This window comes from Pan paniscus, chromosome 1, assembly GCF_029289425.2.
Source record: "Pan paniscus chromosome 1, NHGRI_mPanPan1-v2.0_pri, whole genome shotgun sequence".
Taxonomy (NCBI): Eukaryota; Metazoa; Chordata; class Mammalia; order Primates; family Hominidae; genus Pan; species Pan paniscus.
This window is the reverse complement of record NC_073249.2, coordinates 199903988-199922614: the sequence shown is the minus strand read 5'-3', so window position 1 is coordinate 199922614 and position 18627 is coordinate 199903988. Positions and strand designations below refer to the sequence as shown.

Below are 18627 nucleotides of genomic sequence, written 5' to 3'. Positions count from 1 at the left end.
CCATTGCACTCCAGCAGCTTGGGCAACAAGAGCAAAAACTCCATCTCAAAAAAAAAAAAAAAAAAAAAAACCCACAGTGCTCTGTTACTACCACAGAGAGAGTGGAAGGGGAGTAGCAGGTCCAAGGCTGGGTAGGGCCAACAAATGATCAGGGCTTTGGGGAAACTGTGGGCTGGGCAGAAGCAGGCCAGCCTGCAGGCAGTGGACTGGGAGAGCAGAGGCAGTTCGGACAGGCCTCCCTAGAAGAACCTCTCAAACAATGTCAGAAACCATTTATCCAACCTTTCTCAGGCACAGACTCTGTGCTTGGTTCTTTATCTCCTGGAACTCACAGTGAACCTGAAATGGGGGCAGCATTACTCCCATTTTATCCTTCCTACTTTAACTGCAGGGCACTAAGCCAGGCTGGACACATATCCTGTCTCCTGCTCTGGGCAGCAGTTAAGTGAGGCAGATGGGAGAGAAAGGACAGCCAAGATAAGCAGGCAGATACCAATTACCTTTCTACTTACAAACTATGGTCATGTTAAGATACAGAACATCAGCCAAGAACCAGAACCAACTCCTTAACATAACATAGAGTGGGCCCTGCCCACCCCCCAATACAATACATTTAAGATAAGCTTCTTTTAACTGTTGAATTACCCCAGGGAGGGAGAAGTTTGCATGATTGGTTAGGGTGGCAATAGGGGGATGGAGTCAGGGTTCACTCCCAGAAGGTAATGCCTAAGTCCTTACTTTCCATGATCAGGCCACCTGAAGACCATGAGCAGGAAGGAAGGGGCCCAGGCAGGGATCAGACCAGCTGGGGATGCAAGGAGATGTAGACCCCATGGCCCAGTGAAATGCACATGGTCCAGGAACCCAGTCAGCCAAGGCAGGAGGAGCCAGAGTGGGCACTGCTTCAGGTCTAAGCCTCTCCCACAGGGGTTCCTGGTCCCCCTCTTCATTCTGTAGGCCGTGCTTCTCCCAGAAAGGGTGTGGCAGCTGGGCCTGGCAGGGGTTAGCAGTACACCTGGAGCAAGGGTGCCCCCGACGAGTCTGTGTCGGTGCCCTGGAAGGATGAGTCATGGCTTGCTGGGTACCCTGGTAGGAAGGAGAGGAGAGGAGGAAACAGGCTCAGGGGAAGGAGCTCATCCAGATCCCACGACCAGGGAGAAGCCTGCTGAGAAGGAGCAGAGTGGGACTTGAGCCTGGGTCAGTCTGATCCTGGCTGGATGACCCACTCAGTTTATTGACCTCTCTGAGCCCTAGCCTCCCTTTCTGTAAAAGGATAATGATTCCACTCCCAGGGGGTTGTTGTCAAGGGCAAGAAGACCGCAACAGAACCACACGGGTGTCTTTCCAGCACCATGCTGGATGGCCCCCCACCCACTACTTTCCTAGTCATCTGGGCTTGAAGGTTGGGGTCTGATCACTTTCAGCTTGCCTGTTCTGGGCACCTGCACCCACTTTAAGCCAGCCTGCTAGATGGAGACAGGTCTGTGGCTGCTTAGGTCCCCGTCCCTTTTTGATGTCATCCTCATCACCCCAAGAGAAAGCTGGGAGAGCAGCAGGTGAGGGGCCCCTAGGGTAGTCCCCCACCCTCCACACTCCTCATTAGGTCAAGACCACACCTGGAGCTCCATAAGGCCTCAGCTTCCGGGCGATGGCATCTGCAGTCGTCTCCTGGGAGATCTGCACTGTCAGCTCTAGGGAGGGAACATGAGGCAAGCAGTGGTCATTAGCACGTTCTTTCAACCCTATTTCCTACTTCTGTTCCCAGCCCGATGAGGGAGGAGCCACTCACTCCTGGGCAGGGCTAGAAAAATAATGCTTAAAGACAGAGACATAGACAACGTGTGCATGCGCAGAGTGATGGATGAGTGGGAGTTTTGGTTAGCCCAGAACAGGTCAGAGGCCCAAGTTCATGTGGGTCCCTAGGTCCTGTTAACCAGACCAGGCCTAGAAGCTACTCTGGCAGGAGACAGCAGAGGAGAGGAGCCTTTTGGGTAAACTTGTTGAATGCAGAGGGAACCTTGTCCTTTCTGGGGACAGCAGCGATGGCCAGAGAGCTCTCCCAGGGTCTGCATGCTTCTCTCAGCCTTGCTCGGACCTCACCAGGAAGGGCCAGAGTGGGAGCTGGGGAGAGGGGATGCAAGAGTTGACAGAAAGGAGGAGGAAAGGCAGGGACTGGCTGAGGGGTAGACCCACAGTGACTAAAGACCCCATTCCAACCCTCCCCTGGCCAGAGCCTCCCCTACTCTGCCCCTCAGCCCCATGGGGCCCCCACCTACCATCCTGGCTGAGACCTGAGCCCACCATGGTCTCATGGCCACTGTCAGGGGCAGCAGCGGTTGGGGCAGCAGCCCGAGTTGAACGACCCTCCGAGGTCTGTGGGCGAGCACGGCTCTTTCGGGTACTAATGCGAATGATGCCGCGTACCAGGCGGCCCTCAGCATCCTGCTCATCCAGGTGGTAGTCCTGCGTGATGCTGCTGATAAGGTCCGAGATCTTACTGGTCTTCTCCAGGAACACAGTGTCTGATGTGCACTTGGCCAGCTCATCGATCTGGTGTACGCTGAACAGCTCTGTCAGCTTCTTGAAGATGAGCACATCAATTTCTCGGCTCGACATGGAGCCACTGCCCATCTCCGGCAGGTCCAGGTCCGACTCATGGAAAGAATAGTACTCCTCAGAGCCACGAGGACTACTGGCAAGGGTGCTGGGCAGGCTGTGTCGCATGGGTGGGGGATCGGCCAGTGGCTCCTTGCAGCAGGAGTCCGCATCAGGGGCTGGGGAGGTGGCCCTCGGGTAGGGATACACAGGGATGCCTTTGAGCTTAACATCAGGGTAGCTGAAGCTGCTGCCCATGGTTGACTTGAGCCGCTGGCCATCCCGCCGGCTGGGGGGTGCACGATCAGGGCTGGGGGGCACTCCATTGTGCTCCTTGGCCCAGTTGGCTTCGGCAGTCCCCTCAGTGGAGTCCTCAGTAGACAGGCAGGGGCTGCATCCCCGCACACAGGCTCCACAGCGCTGGAGGCAATCCCGGCAGCGGCGGAAGCAGAAGGCAGCCCGGCACCACTCCCACACCCAGGGTCGCCAGAGCAGGCAGCAGGTGGGGGACTCAGGGGCCGGCTCAGCAGAGCCAGAGATGAAGGTAATGCTCTCTGGCCCATGGTGGCCAGGGTCCTTGGGGTCTGGTCTACGGGTGCGGCGGCTTGGTGGGGGCTGAGGTGGTTTATCATATGTCTCCAGACATAGCTCTGTTGGCCGCTCCCAGGGTCCCAAGCGTGGAGGCCCAGATGCTGGGCGGGGGTGTCCAGGGCGGGGCATGGCTCATTGCATGGTTTGCAGCAGCCAGGCACCTGTGGGGGGAGAGGCCAGGAAGGAGTCAGGATCAGAGGTGAGGGACAAACTCCTGGGCTGACTTGAGCAGCTTCACATTTCTAGTTTCTGAGAGGCCTGGGATGTGGATGGACCCAAGTATGCCCAAAAACCCTTATCTCTTGTGGCCCTCCCTCCACAAAGAGAAAGTCTCTGTGGTCTAACCCAGATTTCAAAATTCCCTGTGACTTAGACCTATTGGGATGGCTATGAAAGGTTGAACTTTGGCTGGGCGCGGTGGCTCACGCCTGTAATCCCAGCACTTTGGGAGGCCGAGGCAGGCAGATCACCTGAGGTCAGGAGTTCGAGACCAACCTGACTAACATGGTGAAACTCCGTCTCTACTAAAAATACAAAAAAAATTAGCCAGGTGTAGTGGTGGGTGCCTGTAATCCCAGCTACTTGGGAGGCTGAGGCAGGAGAATCGCTTGAACCCGGGTGGCAGAGGTTGCAGTGAGCCAAGATCACGCCATTGCACTCCAGCCTGGGCAACAGGGCGAGACTGTGTCTCAAAAAAAAAAAAAAAGAAAAAGAAAAAAAGAAAGGTTGAACATCTTATCTGAAATGCTTGGGTCCAGAAATGTTTTGGATTCTGAATTGTGGATTGTATACATTATGCTTACCTGTTAAGCATTCCTCATCCAAAAATCTGAAATGCTCCAATGAGCATTTCCTTTAAGTATCATGCTGGTGCTCAACTTTCAGATTTTGGAGTGTTTTGGATTTTTGGATTAGGGATACTCAATCTCTCAATCTGTATTTAAAAATAATCTCCCTTCCCCCAGAAAATAATGAGTGTTGGCAATAATGTGGAAAAACTGGAACCCTTGTGCATTTCTGGTGGGAATGTAAAATGGTGCAGCTGCTATGGAAAACAGTATGGTGGTTCCTCCAAAAATTAAACATCGAATTACCACACGACCCAGCAATTCCACTTCTGGGTACATACCCAATCTAATTGAGAGCAGGGACTCAGATGTTTAGACAATGTTCACAGCAGCATTATTCACAATAGCCAAAAGGTGGAAACAATCCCAGTGTCTACCAATGGATGAATGACTAAACAAAATGTGGTATATACATACAATGGAATATTACTCAGCCTTAAAAAGGAAAGGAAATTCTTATACATGCTGCAACATGGATGAACCTTGAAGAACTTATGCTAAGTGAAATAAGCCAGACACAAAAGGACAAATAGCCCGGGTGCGGTGGCTCATGCCTGTAATCCCAGCAATTTGGGAGGCTGGGATGGGTGGATCACTTGAGCGCAGGAGTTCAAGACCAGCCTGGCCAACATGGTGAAAGCCCACCCCTACTGAAAATACAAAAATTAGCTGGGCGTGGTGGTGCACACCTGTAGTCCTAGTTACCTGGGGGACTGAGGTGGGAGGACCACTTGAGCCTTGGAGGTGGAGGTTGCAGTGAGCTGAGATCGTGCCATTGCACTCCAGCCTGGGCAACAAAGCCAGACCCTGTCTCAAAAAAAAAAAAAAAAAAAAGACAAATATTGTAAGATTCCACTTATATGACATCTCTAGAATAGTCAAATTCATAGAGACACAAAGTAGAATGGTAGTTGCCTGGTGCTGGGGGCAGAGGGGACTGGGGAGTTAGTGTTGAATGGGTAGGGAGTTTCAGCTGGGGGAGATGAAAAAGGTCTGGAGATGGATGGTGGCAATAGTTGTACAACAATGTGAATGTATTTAATGCCACAGGAATGATGCTTAAATATGGGAATGATGCTTAAATATGTTTTTTTTTTTTTTTTTTGAAATGGAGTCTCACTCCGTTACTGAGGCTGGAGTACAGTGGTACCATCTCGGCTCACTACAACCTCTGCCTCCTGGGTTCAAGTGATTCTCTTGCCTCAGCCTCCCAAGTAGCTGGGATTACAGGCACGTGCCACCACGCCCAGCTAATTTTTGTATTTTTAGTAGAGACAGGATTTCGCCATGTTGGCTAGGCTGGTCTCAAACTGCTGACCTCAGGTGATCTGCCCACCTCAGCCTCCCAAAGTGCTGAGATTACAGGCATGAGCCACTGCGCCTGGCCAAATGTGGTTTCTTTAAAAAAAGGTTAGGCCAGGCGCAGTGGCTAATGCCTGTAATCCCAGCACTTTGGGAGGCTGAGGTGGGCAGATCACCTGAGGTCAGGAGTTCGAGACCAGCCTGGCCAACATGGTGAACTCCTGTCTTTACTAAAAATACAAAAATTAGCTAGGTATGGTGATGGGCACGTGTAATCTCAGTTACTGAGGAGGCTGAGGCAGGAGAATCGCTTGAACTCAGGAGGCAGAAGTTGAAGTGAGCCGAGATGGCGCCATTGCACTCCAGCCTGGGTGACAGAGTGGCAAGACTCTGTCTTAAAAAAAAAAAAAAAAAAAAAAGGTTAATAAGTTACCTTTTTTTTTTTTGAGATGGAGTCTCGCTCTGTCACCCAGGCTGGAGAGCAATGGCGCATTCTCGGCTCACTGCAACCTCTGCCTCCCAGGTTCAAGCGATTCTCTTGCCTCAGCCTCGGAGTAGCTGGGATTACAGGCGTCCGCTACCACGCCCAGCTAATTTTTGCATTTTTAGTAGAGATGGGGTTTCGCCATGTTGGCCAGGCTGGTCTCGAACTCCTGACCTCAGGTGATCTGCCCACCTCAACCTCCCAAAGTGCTGGGATTACAGGCATGAGCCACTGCACCCAGCCTACTATGGTAACTTTTATAGCTATTTTACAGAAAGATCTCCTGGATCTCACTTTCTGTGAAGTGGTTTCCCCCAGTTTCTTCCTGCTGTTGGTAAGTTTTTCTTGTTGAGAGCCTCTGTGGCTGCTCAACAAATGCCTTTCCATAAGACTTGCTATGGAACCTGATCATTAATACCTTTTTCCCTCTCCTGGTCCTTCAAATCAGATATGGGAATTTACAAGGTCTGTCAATATTTCAGTCTTACTCACATTTGCCCTGCTAGCAACATTTAACACCAACCACTGTTGGTGTCCTTTGATTAGATAAAAAAGCTGAGCCACAAAATATGTCTTCTTTCCCATTCTGACCTGGTTGCTAGGAAACTCAGAGCTAGGACTTCCTTTACTTCATAAACACTGAGGCTGGCCCTGTGCTGGGTACCGTAGAACCAAAGATGAATGAATTATAGATCCTGTTCTTGATGATTCACATATGGTTTTGCAGGGAAAACAGATGCTTAAAAGTTTGTAAGATGAGGGCCGGGCACAGTGGCTCATGCCGGTAATCCCAGCACTTTGGGAGGCTGAGGCAGGTGGATCACGAGGTCAGGATTTCGAGACCAGCCTGACCAACATGGTGAAACCTGTCTCTACTAAAAATACAAAAATTAGCTGGGCGTGGTGGAGCATGCCTGTAATCCCAGCTACGCAGGAGGCTGAGGCAGGAGAATCGCTTGAACTTGGGAGGCGGAGGTTGCAGTGAGCCCAGATCGCACCACTGCACTCCAGCCTATGCAACAGAGTGAGACTCCATCTCAAACAAACAAACAAAGTTTGTAAGATGGAGCATGTAGGATATATGAAGCATCATGGGAGTAAATAACTCTGCCTGAGAGAGTCAAGGAAGATTATGCAGTAGTGTATTTGGGAAGGTCCTTGATCTCATGTAGGGGTTTGCCAGGCAGTAACTATCCTTAGCTTGGATTTTCTGAGACACTGATCCCTTATCCTTTTATTCCTGAATTAATGGCACTGGGGTCTTAAACCGGGGGTGTGTGAGGAACGTGGAACTGGGCATCGGGATATCTGTGTTTTAGTTCCAGTTCTGGCCCTAATCTAACCCCAGATTTGGCACTTGGGAAAATTAATGCCACCTCCCTAAAGAGGGCCATCATTATCTCTCACCCAAATACTGTCACAGCCGCCATTCTGGCCACTTCCATTCCCTCTTACTTGCTGTAGCAAGTAAAAACTTTAAAATGTTTAGAGGAACACAGCAGACACCACTTTAATCAAATGATCAAAGATAATATCACCATAATGGGATGAACTGACATCAAGTTCCTCCTGATACTATGTACTAAGGAGGATACAACTCACGAAGTATTCCTGTCAAAAATGCATAACCTGAATGTAATAATGAGGAAATAATAGACAGGCCCAAGTTGAGAAACATGACAACTAAATGCAGTGTGATCCTAGAAAGGATCCTGGATTGGGAGGAAAAAATTGGAAATTGGATAATGTGAATAACTGGTGAAATATGTTATTTGATAGTATTATATCAATGTTACATTTTCTGAATTTGATTACTGTGGTTATATAAGATAATGTTCTATTCTTAGGAAACATACACTGAAGCACTTGGGGATAAAGGGGCAGGATTATCTGCAACCTAATCTCAAATGGTTCAAACACAAAAGAACAAAAGTTATGTGTGTGTAGAGAAAGGGAAAGAGGGAATGTTGCCCATGGTAAATGGGGATGTGAAGGATACAGTTCTTTTATTTATTTTATTTTATTTTTAGAGATAAGGTCTCCCTCTGTCACCCAGATTGGAGTGCAGTGGTGCAACCCTAGCTCAATGAAGCCTCAAACAACAGGGCTCAAGTGATCCTCCTGCCTCAGCCACTTGAGTAGCTAGGACTATAGATGCATACCACCCTGCCCCACTAGTTTTTTGTTTTGTTTTGTTTTTTGGTAGAGATGGGATCTTGCTATGTTGCTCAGGTGGTCTTGAATTCCTGGCCTCAAGTGATCTCCTGCCCTGGCCTCCCAAAGTGCTGGGATTACAGGCATGAGCCTCTGTGCCTGGCCTAGGATACAGTTCTTTAACCATTCCTACAACTCTTTAACCTACTCTCCTGGCCTTACTCAGCACTCCTTCTCCAGGGACCTTCTGGAACCACTAGTCAGATGGGAGGCCCTCTCCCCATGGCCTTCTGCTGGGCGTCAGCTGGGTCAGCCTTGTACTGATTGAGGATAAGTCTATGTCCCCAAGGACCATGACCCTGAAGTGCAGGGACTGTGTGTAATTCTTTTCTGCCTCAGGGTCTGGAACAGGGTTTGGTACGCTAGGTGCCTCAGGGGACTGACAGATTTCAGGTTGCCTCAGGGTAGAACCAGCACCACTGGGTACAAAGAAAAAAAGACTTAGGCTCTACGTTGACCAGAGTATGGATGGGGGATAGGAGGTGAGGGGGAGAGTGAAATCCCATCTGCAAAGGTATCCCAACTAAAATTGTAACAGGTGATTTTAAATTCCCTTGCAATCTGAGCTAAGTGGTTAAAAATCTTTGCTTTAGTTTGAGAAATGTGGGGTATGGATTCACACATTCACGCAATTAACAGATATTTACTGAGGGCCCACTGTGTGCCACATGCTGGATTTATTATTATTATTATTATTATTATTATTTGAGACAGTCTTACTCTGTCACCAACGCTGGAGTGCATGGCACGATCTTGGCTCACTGCAACCTCTGCCTCCCAGGTGGAGGCAATTCTCATGCCTCAGCCTCCTGAGTAGCTGGAATTACAGGTGCGTGCCACCACACCCAGCTAATTTTTTTGTATTTTTAATAGAGATGGGGTTTCACCATGTTGGCCAGGCTGGTCTCGAACTCCTGACCTCAAGTGATCCACCTGCCTCAGCCTCCCAAAGTGCTGACATTACAGGCATAAGCCACCGCGCCCAGCCAGCTGTTCTAAATTCATTTTTTTTTTTCTTGAGATGGAGTCTCACTCTGTTGCCCAGGCTGGAGTGGAGTGCAGTGGCGTGGTCTTGGCTCACTGCAACCTCTGCCTCCCGGGTGCAAGCGATTCTCCTGCCTCAGCCTCCTGAGTGGCTGGGACTACAGGCGCGTGCCACGCCTGGCTAATTTTTTTTTTTTTTTGAGACGGAGTCTCGCTCTGTCGCCCAGGCTGGAGTGCAGTGGCGCGATCTCGGCTCACTGCAAGCTCCGCCTCCCGGGTTCACGCCATTCTCCTGCCTCAGCCTCCCGAGTAGCTGGGACTACAGGCGCCCGCTACCACGCCCGGCTAATTTTTTGTATTTTTAGTAGAGACGGGGTTTCACCGTGTTAGCCAGGATGGTCTCGATCTCCTGACCTCGTGATCCACCCGCCTCGGCCTCTCAAAGTACTGGGATTACAGGCGTGAGCCACCGCGCCTGGCCTAGCTGTTCTAAATTCTATGGATAAAGTGATAAAACAGACAAAATCCCTCAACCTCAGGAGTTTACAATCCAGTGAGAGTTGATTATTGATGGCTTACACTGTTCTAAGTACTTCAGACATAATAACCAATTAATTTTCACAACCCTCTTTGTAATATTATTACCTGTATTATTATACTAAAGCACAGACAGGTTAAATAAGTTGTCCAAAGCCATACATCTATCTGTACACAATTGGCCTGGCCCCAGACTCTTATCCACTACCCCATCCCATCTATTACTTGGGAGAAAAGAGGCAGTCAAAGCTGCCAGCTCCATGGACCAGCGTGTGCCCAGAGAGAGCCCATGTTGGGAGCCCTGTCTTCCAGGCTCAAGCCTTCAGGAGAGTGGACAGATCTACAGTTAACCATGCTGAGCTCGGAAGTACGTGGGGCTCCTGAGGATGGACTGGCTATTGTCTTCTCCCCAACCTCCAAAGCTTTAGGACTCTCTATTATTGATTAAATTAATCCAACGAGGTGCCCAGCGTTGTGATAAATGCTGAGAAAACAGCAGTGAATGGGCCAGAGGACTTTCACCTTATTTGACTCTCACAATTGCTCTGAAAATAAGTAGTATATGTCCATTTCACAGATCAGGAATCTGAAGCTCAGAAAGGTGAAGTGACTGGCCCAGAGACACCTAGCAAGAGAGGGCTGGAGCAAGATTTGCACTGTGGCCCGCCAGGCTCTGGAGCCTGCGTACTTTGTGTGTGCCACACATCTCCAGCGGTGGTGGGATGAGAAGAGAAGACCTGGGATAAGGACAATGCCTGCCTCAGTTCCCCCACTTCCCTCCAGCCATTGAACCCTCCTGAAGTCAAACTCAGGCAGTTTCTTCCAGGCTGTATCTCCCCGACCCTGCTGCTGCCACCGCCCCGCCACCACCCCGCCCAATCCTAGGAACCTGGTCACTTGGTTTAGTGAGGGGAGGCTCCCTGTCCCTATTGTGGCTTGAGGCAAGATTCTTAACCTCACTTTCCTCATCTTTAAATAAGGAGAGACTAGTATCTTCATGCCCCGCCAATCCCGTGAGATTTAAATGAAATATTGAGTGCAGGGGGCTTCCCGCAATGGCCTTGCCCATGGGAGGGGCTAGGTCACTAGGCGATCTAAGGCACCGCAAGGATGTTCCCGGGGGTCAGAGGGTCCCGGCCCGCCCTCCCTGGATTTCTCGTTGATGCTTTCCTCTTCCCCCTTAGTCCCGCGAACACACACACACACTCAAGGGTCTATGTATCGTCCCCTCCTCCTAGGGTCCCCAGGACAGGCCCGGCCGCACCAGCCTCTGCCCCCAGCCCAGTGCCAAGCCTCGGACACCCGGTCGGGGAGGACCACCCCAGTCCTGCTCGAGAAACAGCCGTCGGCTCAGTGCACCCTCGGCCTCCTGCCCCAAAGGTGCAGCCCGAGAGTCCCATATCCGCGGGCACCTAGTCCTGGGGACAAGGAAGAACCAGATCCTGGCACTGTCCCCCGGGCTACCACAGCCCCTACACCAACTGTGCCCTCGGGGCGAGCACTACCCTCTCCAGCTGCAAGGGCCCTACCCCGCGGGCGGACCCAGCCTCCCTCCCGTCCCGACGCTGTTCCTCGGGGTGAGCACCAGCGTTTGTCCCATCCCGACCCTGCCCCCCGGTGAGTGCGGCCCCCGCACCCAGCCAGTGCAGCCCTGAGGGCGAACGCGGCCCCTCACCCCATTCTGCGCGCCCAGCCCGGGCGCCCGCTCAGGCCGCTCCCCAGCCCGGCCCGCGCACCCCGGAAGTAGGAGGGTGGCCCCCGAGGAACCGGGCCCGGGACCCTCTCCTGTCCGGGCTCAGCTTCGGGGGGCTCCCGACACCGGCGCCGCCCTGGCTTGCGCCCCCCTGGGCCCACGCGGGGCTTACCTGTCCCGCCAGGTGAGCCGCCTCCGGCTCAGCCCCTCCCCCGCCCCCTCGCCGCTCACCTGGGGCGCAGGTGAGCGTCTCGCGGGAGCGCTGCACGGGCCGCCGCTAGGGACACACTTCCTGCCTCCGCGAAGCGCTACCGCGCACCTGGACCGAGGCCCCGCCCCGGGGCTCTGCAGAGCTGCGCGTCCCCGCTCGAGTGCTCGGCCCGTTCGGCCTAGTCCGGGTAGGTGAGGTGTGGCGGGGAGGGGTCGAGAGGCGCTGGGGCTCAGTCTCCTCTTCTGTTCAACAGGCTGGTGGTCCTGTCAGTCTCTGAGCACCTGTGGAACTTCTGCCCGGCCGTAAAGCTCCAATTCAAAGGGAAGCTCTCTTCTGGGAAGCTTTCCCTGATCCTGTCTGTTTTTCTGTTGGTTAGAACAGTCCCTGTACTCAGCACACTGTCGTTTTCTTGTCTTCTGTCTCCTCTTTTAGCCTCCTACCTTGCAGGGTTTGGTCTTGTTCCCCTGTGTTCCTGGTGCTCAGCACAGGTCCTGGCACATACTAGGTGTTCAACAAATATTTTCCACTGAATGAGGCCCTGGGCCCCAATTTCTCCCTTTGCCCTGAGGCAGAACTGGGAGCCTGGGCCGCTGATCAGTTTACCTTTTCTTTTGTTCAGAGAAATCTGCAGGTAAAGACAGGAACCTCAGCTCTGAGGCCCCGAGTAGGGTAGAGGAGGGGGACCGGATATGCAGCTCTGAAAGATACATCCAGGATCAGAAGTGGTGGCCAAAATGGGCCATGGTCACTACATCCAAAAAAGGTCTCTGCAAGAGGCAACACCATTGAATGTCAATAAGGCAAGGCTCAGACTATTCTGGGTTACTGTTCCCCTTAATATTAATAACAACTCAATAACTTAACAATAGCATTAATAAACAAGTGACTTGGCCGGGCGCAGTGGCTCATGCCTGTAATCCCAGCACTTTGGGAGGCCGAGGCGGGAGGATCACGAGGTGGGAGTTTGAGACCAGCCTGGCCAACATAGTGAAACCCAGTCTCTACTAAAAATACAAAAAATTAGGCTGGCGTGGTAGCAAGTGCCTGTAATCCCAGCTACTCGGGAGGCTGAGGCAGGAGAATGGCTTGAACCCAGCAGGCAGAGGTTGCAGTGAGCCGAGATCGCGCCATTGCACTCCAGCCTGGGCGACAGAGCGAGACTCTGTCTCAAATAAACAAAACAAACAAACAAACAAGTGACTTTTAGGGAGCATCTCCAGGAGCCATGCATGCCGAAGCCGTTAATCTGTGAAGTGGGTCAGGTGTTATCATATCCATTTTACAGTAAGAGGAAACTGAAGCTTAGAGAGGGGACATTGTTTGCTCAGGCAGTTGGCACAAACTGACTTTTGGCAAGGCACTTTCCTTCTCTAAACCTAATCTCTGGAGATAGTAGTACCTCTCTTTAACTGGGAGGATTAAAAGAGATCATGGATGCAACAGGAAGATATCACTGGGATGCATTAGGCATAGGTGTTCAATTTCCACCAGAGACCCTCCATCCCAGCGCCTCCCACCACATCTTGTCCACATTCCCTCCTGAGGAAAGTGCACATTGTATTCTTATTTGGAGCTCAGAGAATGAGTCACATCCTCACTTCACAGTCACATCTTGTGCAGTTGAACATCTGTGTACTCTAAAACCTAGCAAGTCCATTCCTATGGTACAGCCACAGTAAGCTCTTGTGCAATGCACCAGGAGAGAATGTATACAAGAATGTTACTAGAAACATTGTTTGTGGTAGCCCCAAACCGAAAACACGGAAATGCTACTGACAGGAGATAGAGAAATGTGGGATATTCATGCGAAGGAATTAATTATAGAGCAGTAGAAAATGAATGAAAAATAGCAACGTGGTTGGATCATGGTAATATAATATTGGGTTGAAAAAAGGCAAATCTCAGAAGACTACATATGGAATGACATCCTTTATATATGATTCAAAAATAACTAGAACTACTACATCTAAGCATAATATTTGGTTGAACCATATGAATTTGCTGTTATTTGACCTGTTTTGATCTAAAAGTAATGGCAAATTCATGTGCTTCAGCCTAATTTTTACGTGAAAAAAAACTAAGAAAAGAGCAGGGCGTTGGGTGCAATAGCCTGGGCCTGTAATCCCAGCTACTTGGGAGGCTGAGGCAAGAGAATCTCTTGAGCCAAGGAGTTCAAGACCAGCCTGGGCAACATAGCAAGACCCTATCTCAGAAAAGAAAAGAAATAAAAGAGCAAGGGAATGAGAAACACAAAGTTCAGAATAATGAATACCTGGGGGACTAGGCATGGTGGCTCATGCCTATAATCCCAGCACTTTGGGAAGCCAAGGATTTGGGAGGTTTGGTTGAGCCCAGGACTTCAAGACCAGCCTGGGCAACATAGAAGGACCTGTCTCTATGGAAGGAAAAAAAAAAAAAAAAAAAAAAAAAAAAAAAGGCTGGTCATGCATCTGTGGTCCCAGCTACTTGGGAGGCTGTGGCAGGAGGATTTCTTGAGCCCAGGAGGTCAAGGCTGCAGTGAACCATATTAACACCACTGCCCTGCCCTCCAGCCTGGAACACACCACAGACACACACACACACACACACACACACACACACACACACACACACACACAAAATTACCTGGGGGAGGATGCAGGGATCCTCCTATTAAATCTACCTGTGGGAGAGAAACCCATAGGTAGATTTAATTTTTAGCAATGTTCTGGTTTTTGTGAATAGTGGATTCAGGGGCTTTCATTTTATAATGAATGAATGAAAAAATAGAAGTTTATGCTCTAATGCTAAATAATTAAAGTTAATGTCACTTGCAAAGTTCTCAAGATACGCAAACACATGAGAGCCTACGGTCTTATTTATTTTATTTATTTATTTTTTTTTTGAGATGGAGTCTCGCTTTGTCACCAGGCTGGAGTGCAGTGGCACGATCTCGGCTCGCTGCAACCTCTGCCTCCCAGGTTCAAGCAGTTCTGCCTCAGCCTCCCAAGTAGCTGGGACTGCAGGTGTGCACCACCATGCCCAGCTAATTTCTGTATTTTTAGTAGAGACAGGGTTTCACCATGTTGGCCAGGATGGTCTCAATCTCTTGACCTCAATGATCCGCCAGCGTCGACCTCCCAAAGTGCTGGGATTACAGGCGTGAGCCACTGCGCCCGGCCTAGGTTCTTATTTAGTTTTTGTTGTTGTCGTTGTTGTTGCTGTTGTTTGAGACAGGGTCTCACTTTGTCACCCAGTCTGAAGTGCAGAGATGTGATCTTGGCTCACAGTAGCCTCCGCCTCCTGGGTTCAAGGAATCCTCCCACCTCAGCCTCCCGAGTAGCTGGGAGTATTAAGTATTATTTAGTTTTCTCCCCATTTATTTATTCATTCTTTTTTTAAAAAGAAAAAATTAAGGTATAATTTACCTATAGTAAAATTCACCCTTTTTAGTGTACAGTTTTGTGAGTTTTGAAAAATGCATACAATGGCACAACCGCCACAGCAATCAAGATATAGATCAGTTCCATCACCTCCCAGAAATTCCCCTGAACCCCTCTGTAGTCAGTTCCTCCCCTTGACTCCAGCCCTTAACAACCACTGATCTTTCTTCTGTTTCCATAGTTTTGCTTTTTCCAGAACTTTAGTTGTAGAAGTGCAGAATTGTTCTACAAAATTCTAATTCTGTGGTACCTAAAATGCTGTAGATTAATAAGAATATGATGACTGAAGCAGCTCAGAGCTACTTTCCTTGCCTAGAAAGAATAAAGGAAGGAAGGAAGGAAGGAAGGAAGGAAGGAAGGAAGGAAGGAAATAAATAAATATGATCTCTGAACCTCTGGCTACGCTTTCTGGTGAGTGTTTTGTGAAGAGTTTTGCAATAGGCACAAGGTAGCTGTTATTCTAATTATAGCCACACTGAAACCTCCCCTTTCTCTGCTCGTCTCCCTCCCTCACTCAAAGATACTGGGCCCTGTTCCGAAGGGTCCTTCGCATTGCCACGGTGCGTATTCAAAAAGTCTGTCAAAAATCAATGACACTCTTGGGCCAGGCACAGTGGCTCATGCCTGTAATCCTAGCACTTTGGGAGGCCGAGGCAGGTGGATCACTTGAGATCAGAAGTTCGAGACCAGCCTGGCCAACATGGTGAAACCCCGTCTCTACTGAAAATACAAAATTAGCCAGGCGTGGTAGTGGGCGCCTGTACTCCTAGCACTTTGGGAGGCCGAGGCTGGCAGATCACCTAAGATCGGGAGTTTGAGACCAGCCTGGCCAACATGGTGAAACCCTGTCTCTACTAAAAATACAAAAATTAGACAGGCATGGTGGCAGAAGCCTGTAATCGCAGCTACTCAGGAGGCTGAGGCAGGAGAATCGCTTGAACCTGGGAGGCGGAGGTTGCAATGAGCCAAGAACACGCCATTGCACTCCAGCCTAGGTGACAAGAGCAAAACTCTGTCTCAAAAAAAAAAAAAAACCAAAAAAAATCAATGACACTCTAGATACATACAAAAAATAATCAGAACAGGGCTTCAAACAGATACTTGTATGCCAGTGTTCATTGCAGCATTATTCACAATAGCCAAAAGGTAGAAACAACCCAACAGATGAATGGATGAACAAAATGTGATATATACGTACAAGGGAATATTATTCAGTCATAAAAACAATGAAGTTCTGACACATGCAACAACAGGTATGAATCTTGAAGACATTATGCTAAGTGAAATAAGCCAGACACAAAGGACAAATATTGTATGATTCTCACTTACATGAAATATCTAGAATAGTCGAATTAATAGAGACAGAAAGGTTAGCCATTATCAGGGGCTGGAGGGAGAGGGGAATGAGGAGTTACTGCTTAATGGGTACAGAGTCTCTGTTTGGAGTGATAAAAAAAAGTTTTGGAAATAGGTAGTTGTGATGGTTGCACAACACTGTGAATGTAATTAATGCCACTAAATTTATATTTTAAAATAGTTTAAATGGCAGATTTTATGTAGAAGTATTTTCCCACAATTAAAAACCAAACAATAATAAAAATACTAATAATTTTATTAATCAATTTAAGTAAATAAATTTTTATTAGTCAATTTAAGTAAATAAATAAAATTTTTAAAATAAATAAATAAATAAATAACAAAACAAGCCAGGCGCGGTGGCTCACCCTGTAATCTCAACACTTTGGGAGGCCGAGGTGGGCGGATCACCTGAGGCCAGGAGTTCGAGACCAGCCTGACTGACATGGTGAAACCCCGTCTCTGGTAAAAATACAAAAAAATTAGCCAGGCGTGGTGGCTCATGCCTGTAATCCCAGCTAATCGGGAGGCTGAGGCAGGAGAATAGCTTGAACCCAGGCGGCGGAGGTTGCAGTGAGATTGTGCCATTGCACTCCAGCCTGGACGCCAGAGCGAAAATCTGTCTCAAAATAAATAAGTAAATAAAAATAAACAAAAAAAACCCAACCCCCTCCCTACAAAACAAACAAACAAACAAAAAACAAACAAAAAATTGACACTCTTTGAAGCAAAACAGAGTACCTTATAGGTCCATCATTCAGCCGACAAAGGAGAGAGAGGTCTACTGGGGTGAGTTTTCCAGGTCACAACCTGCCTCTCCTGTGCACTTTCCTTTACACTTTACAAAACAAACACATTTTTTATTTGATCCATATTACAGCCCTATGAGGTTGGCAATGTCATATTCATTTTTATAAGTGGGGAAACTGAGGCCATCAAGGTTAGACCATTTGCTCAAGGCCACACTTCTAATGAGTAGTAAAGCTGGGTGGGAACCCCATCTTTCTGACTCCCCATACAATGTTCCTCACTGTGCCCTCCTCCAAGCCCTTACAGCTCTGTCTGGGTTTCTTTCTTTTTTTTGAGACAGAGTCTTGCTCTGTCTCCCAGGCTAGAGTGGAGTGGCGTGATCTTGGCTCACTGCAACCTCCGCCTCCCAGGTTCAAGTGATTCTCCTGCCTCAGCCTCCCTAGTAGCTAGGACTACAGGCATGTGCTGCCACACCTGGCTAATTTTTTGTATTTTTAGTAGAGACGGAGTTGCATCGAGTTAGCCAGGATGGTCTCAATCTCCCGACCTCGTGATCCACCCGCCTCAGCCTCCCAAAGTGCTGGGATTACAAGCATGAGCTACCGCACCCAGCGTGTCTGGGTTTCTTTCTAAGCAGAGTGGACAACTGCCTCTGTCATCAGCCTCTTGAGCTCAGTTTTTCCTTTTGGCCTTGACCTGGGGCCATTGTCCCAATCCCCTGCTTTCCCCATAGTTGCTCCACTCTGTTCAATTTTTACTTTTCTGATCACCCTTCTCAGCCACCGTTTAGGCTCCCAGGCTGGTGGTGACAGCTTGGTGGGAGGAGGGAAGTATCAAGGATGACGCTGGGCTTCTGGCTGTGTTACTGGATGAATGGAGATGACTGGGGAGGACCAGTTTGGGATGTAAGAATGCAAACGTAGTGTTAGACCTATTGAATTTGAGGGTCTGTAAGATAGCCCAGACATATCACCATTGTATCCATGGATGCCATTTTGGAGTGCTGTTTAGGAGCTGCAACACGTACAGCGCTGGGGCTGCGGAGGAGCCGTGGGTCAGGGGAATGTGGGCAGTGGTGTGTGGAGCCGGCTTCAGTGGACCTGCTTCCCTTCCTTCCCTGAGTATCTGCTGCTTGCCTCTGGTGTGCTTCTCCCATAAGGGCACTAGGGGACAGCACACAACAGTGGAAATTTCCAGAACTTCAGGGTCACAGGTTCTGACTTGGAATACTAGATGCTCAGCTGTGGTGTGAACTTAGCCTCTTTGGACCTCAGCATTTCCTTTTTTTTTTTTTTTTTTTCTTTTTTGAAACGGAGTCTCGCTCTGTTGCCCAGGCTGGAGTGCAATGGTGCGATCTTGGCTCACTGCAACCTCTGCCTCCTGGGTTCAAGCGATTCTCCTGCCTCAGCCTCTGGAGTAGCTGGGATTACAGGCACAGGCCACCACGTGCAGCTAATTTTTGTATTTTTAGTAGAGATGGGGTTTCACCATGTGACCGGGCTGGTCTCGAATTCCTGACCTCAGGTGATCCGCCCACCTCGGCCTCCTAAAGTGCTGGGATTATAGGCATGAGCCACCACGCCTGGCCTGGACCTCAGCATTTCTCATCCAAAATGGTTTTAACATGAGGTAAGATAACA

The 18627-nt window shown here is 49.4% G+C and overlaps 1 protein-coding gene across 3 annotated transcripts; it reads right to left on the bottom strand.

The window, feature by feature from the left end:
• Positions 1-677: 677 nt before the first annotated feature.
• On the bottom strand, positions 678-11888 carry KDF1 (keratinocyte differentiation factor 1). 3 transcript variants are annotated; one of them, XM_063593748.1, is made up of 5 exons: positions 11480-11888; positions 4740-4841; positions 2277-3347; positions 1617-1691; positions 678-1086 (listed from the first exon to the last, which is right to left on the bottom strand). In XM_063593748.1, the coding sequence occupies exons 3-5, from the start codon at positions 3313-3315 to the stop codon at positions 1004-1006; spliced, it is 1197 nt and encodes a 398-aa protein (XP_063449818.1). In that variant the 5' UTR covers positions 3316-3347; positions 4740-4841; positions 11480-11888; the 3' UTR covers positions 678-1003. The 3 variants fall into 3 exon arrangements, with proteins under 3 accessions (XP_063449818.1, XP_003809473.1, XP_008959899.1); XM_003809425.6 differs by lacking the exon at positions 4740-4841 and having other exon boundaries at positions 11421-11888; XM_008961651.4 differs by lacking the exon at positions 4740-4841.
• Between the last annotated feature and the right edge of the window lie 6739 nt (positions 11889-18627).

Excerpts from the sequence above, each read along its gene's own strand:
- KDF1 (XM_003809425.6), bottom strand. The coding sequence starts at position 3,315 with ATGCCCCGCCCTGGACACCCCCGCCCAGCATCTGGGCCTCCACGCTTG. Across the intron at positions 1,692-2,276 it reads CTCAGGTCTCAGCCAGGATG|AGCTGACAGTGCAGATCTCC; the intron begins GTAGGTGGGGGC and ends TTCCCTCCCTAG. Across the intron at positions 1,087-1,616 it reads GAGGCCTTATGGAGCTCCAG|GGTACCCAGCAAGCCATGAC; the intron begins GTGTGGTCTTGA and ends CCTTCCTACCAG.